General features: G+C 34.3%; 2 protein-coding genes across 4 annotated transcripts; one reads left to right on the top strand and one right to left on the bottom strand.

Annotated features, from left to right (window-relative positions):
• Nucleotides 1–5,532: 5,532 nt before the first annotated feature.
• Nucleotides 5,533–7,526, top strand: LOC120134348 (pectinesterase-like). Of its 3 annotated transcripts, none has more exons than XM_039150780.1 (3): nt 5,533–6,419; nt 6,769–7,463; nt 7,495–7,526. In XM_039150780.1, the coding sequence occupies exons 1-2, from the start codon at nt 5,543–5,545 to the stop codon at nt 7,455–7,457; spliced, it is 1,566 nt and encodes a 521-aa protein (XP_039006711.1). In that variant the 5' UTR covers nt 5,533–5,542; the 3' UTR covers nt 7,458–7,463; nt 7,495–7,526. The 3 variants fall into 3 exon arrangements, with proteins under 3 accessions (XP_039006711.1, XP_039006712.1, XP_039006709.1); XM_039150781.1 differs by having other exon boundaries at nt 6,769–7,458; nt 7,490–7,523; XM_039150778.1 differs by having other exon boundaries at nt 6,769–7,498.
• A 1,776-nt stretch (nt 7,527–9,302) lies between these two features.
• On the bottom strand, nt 9,303–10,025 carry LOC120134349 (HMG-Y-related protein B-like). The gene is made up of 2 exons (XM_039150782.1): nt 9,850–10,025; nt 9,303–9,767 (listed from the first exon to the last, which is right to left on the bottom strand). The coding sequence occupies exons 1-2, from the start codon at nt 9,925–9,927 to the stop codon at nt 9,324–9,326; spliced, it is 522 nt and encodes a 173-aa protein (XP_039006713.1). The 5' UTR covers nt 9,928–10,025; the 3' UTR covers nt 9,303–9,323.
• Between the last annotated feature and the right edge of the window lie 1,329 nt (nt 10,026–11,354).

The raw sequence follows: 11,354 nt of genomic DNA, 5'->3' as shown, positions 1-11,354 counted from the left end.
AAAACCTATATCACAATTTCAACACATGAGTCACTTTCATATTTACACTTTTCAAATGACAAAACTAGTGAATTTTTAAAAGACTTTTTCATTGTAAGAATTTTTAAATGAATAAAATAAGTTTTAAAGATAATCCATACACCGCTTACTTGAGATGAAAATCAAACATTAGTGCTCAAGTACCCAAGACGAAAGCCTTATTAGCAAAATAGATCATTATTATCATTTTACTAAGTGAAATTTTTTTATTTAAGTAAGTCTATAATTTTTTTTAAACGTGAAGCACATATTCAATCGTTGATCTTTTTCATATTCTGACATAAATTTAAAAGGTTTAAGAATTAAATTTGAACGAAAAATTGTTAAATATTAAAATATTAATGATAATGTACAATCTTATGATTAAAATACTATTTATTTTTCAATTAAACTCATTTTCTAACCAAATTATTAATCCTTTTGACATCCTAACCTCTCTCTTTTATGATATATCGTCCAATTCAGTTTTTGTGGAAAATAATATGTATTGAAGGAGATTAATTGTGAAACTAGTCGAATTTGAACTATTAATTATTAGTATTTTTTTGAATTAATCATGTGTATTCGATTTATTAATCGACTAATTCAGATTAAGTATTGTAGAGGCGAGGGCGACCCTCTCAACCAAGTTACGATAGACTAATTTTCCCATGCATACGTCTCGTCCCTCTAGACTAAGATAAATTTTAAATTAACATATACCGTTAAATATATAAAGTATTAGTCTTCTCATGCATAATTAGATGTAAAATTTTCAATTTACCAAGACCACTTCAATTTTCTACTCAACCCTAACTTTACAATAAACTTTAATCCTTTTGGTGGTCCTTTTTATATTCTCTAATTGACAACTTAATAAACATTAGCCAATATATTTTTGGTTGACAACAAATTCCATCTTCCAAGATTTAAAGTGCATGACGTTTATAGCGATCAATTTTGTTATGCAATACTTAATTGATTACTGTGCAATCAATATATTAAGAGTAAATAATACTTTTAGTAACTGCACTATTACTTTTATTCCATTTTGATATTGAAACTTTATTTTTTTTTAAATTATACCTAACATTTATTTTAGGTTTCAATTTGATACCATGTTGTTAAAAAATTAACAAAATTGGTGACATGATAGTTTTTTATTTTTCAATGATGATGTGGTGGTGTGATACCAAAATAAAACCTAAAATAAATGTTAGGTATAATTTTAGAAAAAAATAAAGTTTGAGTACTAAAATGAAATAAAAATAATAATTTAGATGTTAAAGGTGTAGTTTACACATAATTTAATTAGTCCCATAGCTTAATTTGGTTTTGAGCGACACAATTAGATTAACTCGATCTCCATCAGTAGTCAGAATCCAAGTATCCGTCACAAAAGCGTTGCTTTGAAGAAATTAGGCCGCCATTTCTCTTGGCTGTGATGCATTGCCACAGACTGACTCGATTTGATGATGAAAACACCCCTTGGTGCGTATTTTCTCAAGACGTTCTAACAGAAAATAACACTCGCCCCCTCCTCCTCACATTTAATTATTGTTTATCAAAATCAACTGATGAAAAGCTTATCTTTATCAAAGACAATAGTTTGGGATAGTGAATGAAGTCTGAAAATATGATAAAAAGAAATATATTTCAAAACGTGCTGAAAATCTTATTTCAGTCTATATATTATCTTTTAACATTTATTCAAATGAATCACTCATTTTTACTGCACCTATCAACCCTTGTTGCGTTGGGATATCAAAACATCAATGGGTTTGTTTTGGCAACACCAAGGAAGAAGAAGCTTCGAGCTGCTGCAGCTTCCATTGCCTGCCTTCCATCAGCTGTTTAGGGTTTATTTTTATTTTATTTTTACTCGGCAAAGAACAATTTTATTTCATGAAATCAAAAGTCAAAGTTTAACTTATGAGCCTCGTTAAAAATCTCTCTAAACTAATTGGAGGAAAAGAGAACTGCATAAGGGAAAAAAAACCAACACAACTGACCAACAAAGATTACAGCCGTCCAAGAAACATATAGCACTTAAGAACAAAACGAGCCACCATCCAAAGAAAAACAATAACAAAACAGCCAAACACAACGATACAACTAAAAATAACAACCAAGCAAAAACCAAACGAAATGGCTTTCTCGACTCCAGCACAGCCAAACCATAATTACCAGAGTGGGCAACCAGAAAAGTACTAATTTGAATCCAACACTAAGCTCTTCCTATAACCATCAAACTTTGAGACAAAAATTCATCACCAAACCAAAAACAATCCACGCCTAGTAGCCATAACCACTCATTTTTCATCAATAACAATAAGTGATCAAGTGAAAGGGACGACAAAAGCTTAGGCAGCCAAGTAATTTGTTGAGTGCGTTTAACTGCTAAACCACATATTTCAATTCTTGATGGCGAGACTAAGCATGTTCCAAACGTGAACTTCTCAACAACCACCACCCAAAAATCCGTATTCCTTTTTCAAAAAGTGGAAAGAAAAGTGTAAAAAAGCTCAAGATTATGGACCAATGAGATATATTAAGAATTTAACTCCCCAAGAAAAATAATTAAAAATACTAATCAATGAGAGTTACGTTTATTTGTCATACCATTATGTCTACTGCATGCACGACTGTGGAGACTTGAACCCATACACAGGTATCAACCTAAGGTGAGGTGGATGCGGTTGTTTTCTTTTCTTAAATTTTTTATAAATTCATTCCTCTTAAAATTTTGTAAATTCACTTCTCTAACATAAATTTGTGTGTTACTGTATGTCTATACAGATTAATTAAGATGCTTTCATTGTTTATCAACTTTTAATATTTCTGCAACTGGCAATTAAATTGAGAAGTTTCTGTGCAGTTTCCATCATAAAAGAGAGGATAATCCATCAGCAAGAACAAAAAGGACATAAGAAAAGCCAAGTCAATACGCATTTAGTTTAAGTGAAAACAGCTAGCTGGCTGCTGCTGCTGCTTCCTTCACTATCAACTAACTACATTAAAGACCTTTTTAACGTGTTCCTATTTTCTACTCCATTCTCAGTCATCGTAAATACGAATCTATTAAGCGGATTTATGAATAAAAAATATTATTTTTTTAAAGATTCATATTCACACAGTTACATTCGTAAGACTGTATATTATTAAAAATAAAAATAAATTATGAGTAAATATTACATTATAATTACTGCAAACAATTCAAGTAGAAAAAGTAATCACAAATATTCATCTATATTATTTTTTAGATAAGTTTAAGTTGTTAATGATGCGTTAGGCGTCCCAAAAACAGTGTTTCAACCCTGTTAATGTAATCACTTCTCTCAATTTATAATTTAAAATGTAATAATATAGAAAGATCGTATTCTTTTTTATATGATAGAGAAGGAGAATAGTATTATCAAGACTCAAATCCTAAATCCAAGATCATTGCATACCATAATCATCGTTGTAAACGTCGTTTTATTATAATTATTCAGTGGTGAGTAAAATTCAATTCAATTCAAAAAAATTGAATGAATTTGGTTCGAATTCCATACATTATAATGACTAAAAAATAAAAATAAAATTTGAACAATAAAATATGACTCATCTATTTGACTAACTCAAAATTTTTAACTCTATTCAAATCGATTCGATCGGATACCCACCCCTGATTCTTCCTTCATTTTACGTTTATTTTTATCAAATTTGAATCACATATTCCTCCACCAGTACAGAATATGAATATTTACGCAGCTTCAATTCATCTTTCTAACCATAAATTTACTCTCTTTTTTTATTTAGTCTCATATCTTTGTATTTCATTCAATTTTGTTTTTTACTATAATTTTTATACAAATTATATATTTCCATTGATTCATTAACTCCTCTATACTCTCATCCCAAAATATATTCTTTAAAAAAATAAAATTATAAACATTCTTTTGTCTTCTAAAGTTTAAGTACGACAACCAGCGACTCCTTTTGTCTTCTAAAAAACCAAACAAACCTACCGACTGATAAAAAATTCGACAAAACATCAAAGAGATCTTAAATTGTAAGAATACAAACTTAAGTACACTTCAATTAATTCACCAATGGTTTTGTTCTTCGTCATGAAAACCAACTTAATTATTAGCTCTCTTTGTTGAAACTTGGAAGTATTGTTTGCTTAATCTTCTAGTACTGCCCTTTTCTAGACTGATTTAACCGTTAATTAATTACTTTAAGCAATAAAGCAAAAGTGGGAATTTAGATCAAATAGAGCGAACCATGAAGATTAAGATTGTTTGATTAGTGATAATGCAATCTAATTTCATAATTTTGGTGGACAATGTATTAGTAGTGGTCTAATTGTAGGAGGGGTCCTTCAAACAAGCTTTAAATTTGTGGTTTATATTGCTGCTCATGTCTAACACAGTCTTATGGACCCTTTGATAATCCATATCTATTGTATTTTCTAATACAAAATAAAATGAAAACAGAATAAATAAATAAATAAAATCCAACTCGGATAAATCTTGGTAACTTTTGGTGGACGAGGGATTAGTGGCGGTCTAATTGCAGGTGGAGTCCTTCAAACATGCTTTAAATTTGTGGGTTGTACTGCTGCCCAAGTCTAATATTGCCTTATCAACCCTTTGCTAATCCATATTTATTATATAGAATTAATATTTAATATAGTGTAATAAAATGTTTGAATTCCATAAATAATGTTTACATATTTTTTAAACATTAAATTTTTTTCTAAATTTTAAACTCTAAAATTTAAAATTCATACCCTAAATTTCTAAGGTTATGCACCATCATTTAATTCTAAATCATATATGATATATGTTTTCAATAATTAAAATATGATTAGAACAAGTCTTGCTAATATTTGTGCTAATATGAAATCAATGAGGTGACTTAATGGTAAAAGGTAGTATTATTATTTTTAAAGGTATCGAGTTCGAACAGTTACGTTTTCAAAATTTATATATGTTGTGGTTAATATTTTAAAAATAAATAATTTATTGTAATTATTTAAAGAATATACGTAAATATACACCTAGAACAAAATCCCAATGGAAAAGTTGTAAAAAGTGCAAAATACCCCAATAACCACTACCAAACCACATATTTCTCCTAACATCCCAATGAAGTTACAATTGCAAAGACTTGTTGAGTCATAAGTCAATGTTTTCACTATTATTATATCCATCATATCAATAAAACAATGTAAAGAAAAACAAACAAATTGTATTGAAATTGGGATGACAAGAAAAATAAATGCTATCAGTTAATAAACCGCATGCACAAATAGAAACCATAATACGTAGGATAATCCCTGAACCATTAAGCAATCCCCAAAGATTATGTTTTAACGTAAACATTATGTGCATGGCCCCCAAAACCCATTCACATTCCATGCTAGTTTGTCCCACCAAATGATGCCCTCTTTTCTATCCCTATATAAATCCCTCTTCCCTCCCTTCCTTTTCATCAGTTCAAACTTTTAAAAACTTTACGGAATATAACAGTCTTCATGGAGAAGCTTCTTGCCCTTGCTTTTTTCACTGCTTGTTTCTTCACTTCTTTCCCGCTCGGGAACTTTGTGCATGGTGCTACAATATCATCATGTTCCCAAACACCCTACCCTGATGTCTGCAACCATTTCATGGGATATGTTGTTAATGTTGCATCAACCCTTGCCCTTGATCAAACCCGGTTTTCATTCCGTGACCTCGCGTTCCAGGTCACCTTAGACCAAGCGGTTCAAGCTCATCGGCTCGTCTCCACCATGGACTCGAGTTCGTTCGACGAGCGAGCCAAATTAGCTTGGAATGACTGCTTGGAGCTTTACCAGGACACCATTGTCCATCTTAACCGATCAAAGAGCACTAGCAACCCATTAGATGCTCAAACCTGGTTAAGCGCCGCAATTGCCAATCAACAAACCTGCCAAAATGGCTTCATTGATTTCAACTTGGCCTCTCATTTGCAAACCTTACCATCCATGTTAGGCAACTTCTCCAAGTTGATTAGCAATTCCCTGGCCATAAATAAGCCCACTGCTACCACTAAACAAGTTGGTAATAGACGCCTGCTCGGCCATAAATTCCCTACTTGGCTTTCGGGTGCAGACCGGAAGCTCCTACAGAAAACCAGTGCACCATTAAATGCTGATATCGTGGTGGCTAAAGATGGTTCTGGTAACTTCAAGACCATATCGGAGGCAGTGGCAACAGTTGGCGGTGGACGGAGAACCGTCATACACGTAAAAGCTGGTGTGTACAATGAAAATGTGGATATTCCAAGATCAGCTAAAAACATAATGTTGATTGGAGATGGGATGGATGCCACAGTTATCAGTGGTAACAAAAATGCTCAAACCGTCACAACTTTTCGTACAGCAACTGTTGGTAAGCCGTCAAATAATTTATGACTGAAAATGCTCTTCCGACTGCTCCATTTTATTTTCATCTTTGAACTAAAGGAATTTTATTTCCCATAGCTTTAGAAAACAAACTGTGACTCTCATGCAAAATATCCACAAGTCTTGTGTTTTTTCCCCTTCTTTAATAGTAAAAAGTAACTCAACTTTTACAAGTAATTGGATATTCTTATGTCTCCTTCTTCCCCAACTATCCCAAACAACTAATTTATACAGCATAATATAACTAAAACAATAATATTTTTTCTTTCTTTTTTCTTCTTTCCATCCATAATATCATTAGATTACTAACTGAGTTCATTTGTTTCTTCTTCTAGGTGTCTCCGGCGACGGCTTCATAGCACGTGACATAACCTTCGAGAACACAGCCGGGCCCCAAAAACACCAGGCAGTGGCCCTCCGGTCCGGCTCCGATTTCTCAGTCTTTTACCGTTGCAGCTTCAAAGGTTACCAGGATACCTTATACGTCTATTCTCAACGTCAGTTCTACCGTGACTGTGACATTTACGGAACCGTGGACTTTATATTCGGCGACGCCGTTGCCGTTTTACAAAACTGCAACATTTACATCCGAAGACCGATGAGCGGTCAGATGAATACCGTCACAGCCCAAGCGAGAACCGACCCGAATGAGAATACGGGCATAATCATCCACAACTCACGCGTGACGGCATCATCTGACTTGAGAGCGGTTCAGGGTTCATTCAAGAGCTATTTGGGGCGGCCATGGCAGAAATATTCAAGAACTGTGTTTATGAAGAGTGGTTTGGATGGACTGATTGATGCAGAAGGCTGGTTACCGTGGAGTGGAAATTTTGCCTTGAGCAGTCTTTACTATGCCGAACATATGAACACCGGCCCCGGAGCAGGCACCGGTGGAAGAGTGAAATGGGGTGGATATCATGTTATAGCTGCCGCTGATGCCGGGAAATTCACCGTAAGTAATTTTCTCGCCGGGAATGCTTGGATTCCGGGAACTGGAGTGCCATTTGATGCTGGACTTTGAATCTGTTGATGGGTTGAGCCTTGAGGGGTGATTTCGTCATTTGAAAAGTGTAAATATGAAAGTGACTCATGTGTTGAAATTGTGTGTGTATATGTATATATTTTATGTAGTTGGATTTGTCAAGTGGATAAATATAAAACTTGTATAAATGCTGAAGTTGTTTTTATTTTTGAAGAAATGAACTAATACATACAATGGTTTGTTTTGTCTCCTTGGACAGTACACATAATGTCGTGTACGATCAGCCTCAAAACTATTAATATTTTTGTTTAGGGTTTATTTATATTTTCTCATTCCTCCATAATCTCAAGTCCTTTCTACACTTTTTGAAAAAGTGTACCGATTGTTTTCGGTGGCTGTTGAGAAGTTCGCATTCGATGAATAACTTCATCAATTTCACATTGTCATTTGCCGAATCAAAAATACCTCAACATCAAACTGTCCCCTCTGTCCCGAAAAACATACAATCATTCATATATATATACAAATGGAGTATTAATCATAAGTGTAAAGTATATGAATAATCTTTAATTATAGAGTGTTGTTTTGTTAAATCATTTGATTATTAAAAATTATAAAATGATCTTTTAATTATAAGACGTTATTTTATTGAATGTTTTTACATTTCAAATTCCTATTTTTTGTTGAAAATTTGAAGGTCATTTGAGATAGATATAAACATATTAACTAAAATTAGTGTTTGAAAACATGGAGATTAGGTTGAGTTTTAAAGGAAAAGAATCATGGGAGGAAGAAGTGTAGGAGCTATGATCCAACGGCTCTTGTTTATTATATATGAGATCACGAGGATCGGTGATGTGGATTGAAGCTGAACTAGGATTGGAAGTTTTCAGAACTCTGGATTTATGAATTTGTTTCCCTCTTTTTGTTTTCAAATTCATGATTTGGCCGTTAGAATATATTATTTTTGATCCAACGGCTGGGGATGGATTTTTAGTCCAATCCTATATTGTATTTAATGACTTTTCCGATGGTGTAATAAACAAAGTTACCCCGGCCTAATAAATCTGTCTCTAATGTTATATTAAAAGAGATATTTTATCCTTTAAACAAAGTTATTTTTGAATTTAATTATTATGATTAAATATTGAGAGAAACAAAATATTTAAGTTCAAAATAATAAAGATTTATTATATTTTTTATCTAAAAAATTAGAGAGGACAAAAATCTATTTTTTTCTTAAATTTATACTTATAAGAATATAAAATGTTATTAAATTAAAAATTATGAAAAAGACTATAACTTTCATCCTTTATATAGATTCGTCCCTACATAAAATATCAATTTGAACTAAATAATTAATAGATTGAATATAAATAATTATAAAAAAAATAATTCAAAACATTTTTCTTACAAAATTTTAATTCACTATTGCCATTGCCTTAGCTTACCACTGCATGTGCAAAAGAATCAACAAACCCAATAAAAATATCACCAAAATAATCTTCTCTGTTTTTCCCTTTTTTTTCCCTCTACTTTTTAACGAATTTCAGGCGTGCTCTCAAAAGGAAACTTGCCACCTTACACAACAGTTCCCTTTTATGTGTATAATTATCTGTAAAGTTAAATTGTTTAAAAGATTACAGATTCCTGCACATAAATTACATCAAGTTATTCTCAATAATATAGACCAGAATATTACATAATTTAACGGATTTACATGCAAATTACGAGTCACTCAAGTCTAAAGCCTTCCTGAATACATTACAACACTTTTTTCCAGTTAAAAATAATTAAACAGAGGCCTAAAACAATAATCAGTGAAGGAGAGAACTAAACATCACCTAAAAATATTAAAAAGTTAAAGAAATAAAAGAAAAAGAACTCCGCAACTTCGCCCTTGGGTTACACTTTCGGCGGTCGACCACGGCCTCGCTTAACTCCAGCAGTTGAAGGGTCGGCGGGCGGTGTCGTTTTAGCCATCTTAGGGGGGCGCCCGCGTGCCCTTCCACTTCCGGGAGTGGCTTTGGGCTTAGGCGGAGCAAGCGGATCTTTGGGCGGACGACCACGAGGTCTAGGCGGAGAGACGACGGTGCCAGGTGGAATAGGAGCCTTGGGCTTACGTGGACGCCCACGTCCACGCTTGGGTGGAGCATTTGGGTCGGGTCTCATGTAATTGTTCTTTAACATCACGATTTGACCGCTTTGTTTCATCTTGTTAAGGTGGTGGGAAAGTAGAGTGGTGTGAGCAGCTGGGAGATCCATGTGAGTCGACTCGATGTGCTTCGCTATTGTTGACTTATTCGACCCTGCTTTCTCGTTCAATGCGTCTATGGCTTCCAAAATCAGCTGCGAAGACAATTCAAAACGAAAAATAAGCTAACACGGAATGATACAAGAAAAAAAACCCTTTAGGGCAAGACACAAGTACCTGAGGGTAATCTGGAAGTAAAGATTGTCGAGCGTGTGGGGGACCTTGAGTACCGTTAGTAACGACAGCAGCTGCCATTGAAAGTAGAAGCTCTCTGTCTCTTTGTTTTGTCCGAAGAAAGCGAGTGAAAGAGAGGAACTGTTGTTGTGAAGTGAGACGAAGATGAGATTGTTGGTTTAAAAGGAAAAGAAAGTGGGAGGAATAAGAAGGATAGGAGCTATGATCCAACGGTTGGGAAGGTTTACATCCAACGAATGCGGTTTATTACATAGGAGATCAGGAGGATCGGTGACGTGGGAAGAATCTGAATGTTGATAAACTAAGAAACTCAATGAATAACGTTTGGTAATTTTCATTCGGTTACTATCAAACTGCATTACAACCAGCTTATATATAGAAGTTGTGCCTTCAAGCTTACTCTACCTATATAACAAATTGATAACAGACTCCAACATTCCTTAACAGCCATAACAACTCACACACACACAATGCCCATATTAGGAGCACATTGTCACGGACTTAGTCACATTGCATATTCTAGAATACAATTCTAGATACTCTAATATTCTCCCTACTCTTTTCCTTCTCCATAATGAAAAGATGAACAATTGAATCGAAAGTGCTGATGTTTTCTTCCGTTCCTTGAATCAAAAGTGTCGATGCTTCCTTTCGTCCTTCTTGAATCGAAAGTGCCGATGCTTCCTTCCGTTCACTTGAATCAAAAGTGCCGATGCTTCCTTTTGTTCTTCTTATTCACCTTTATTTCTTTCTTCTTCATCCTCTTTTACAAGGTTCCTTGACATATATTTTTTTCTATGGACACTTGGTTGCATTCCTGTTTGCTAATTGCTATTTGGTTGATGAAGCTAAAATTTCACTGTCGAGATGCTGGAATTTGTTAACAAAATGCCCCTACCGAATAGACGTCAAATGCCAGCTTTTATTAATCTAACTCTAACCCGTCCTAACAACTTCAAGAAGATAAGCTACAACACTTACCTTGGCCTAGGATTTTTCTTTATCATATAGGGATCATGGCTGTCTAGGGACAGAATCAACAAAAAATTCCTCCACTATATCCTCTTGCACCAAAGAATCAAGCAACATTTTTGAATCAGAAGGAAGAAAAGGAGAACCATGGTAGTTTTCGAGGGCTCTTAAATCTCCCAAGTTTGACATATCTATTGTCAGATCTGTGAGACTGAAATTCCACTGAATCTGACCGAGTGATCTAAGGGAATCTCTAGAATTCCCAGCTCCATTATCAAGTCCCTGCTGCAATCCTATTGAACTTGCCACATCTGTTGTGAAGGCTGAATCAAGCGTTGATGTGTCTACTCCCATCCCTGGCATGTCTGATGCAGTGAAGGGAAAATTCCCACTGGACGCCACTGAAGTCGGGCTCACAGGCATCTCATAGTTCCTCTCAATAGAAGAGCTGCTCTTGGCAGTCACAATGGAGCCAACAGACTCCATGCAGCAGAAGAAAAAACAAAGTCAGGACC

This window comes from Hibiscus syriacus, unplaced genomic scaffold (assembly GCF_006381635.1).
Source record: "Hibiscus syriacus cultivar Baekdansim isolate YM2019G1 unplaced genomic scaffold, ASM638163v2 tig00110597_pilon, whole genome shotgun sequence".
Taxonomy (NCBI): Eukaryota; Viridiplantae; Streptophyta; class Magnoliopsida; order Malvales; family Malvaceae; genus Hibiscus; species Hibiscus syriacus.
The sequence above is the reverse complement of the archived record's forward strand: the minus strand, read 5'-3'. Positions and strand labels throughout refer to the sequence as shown.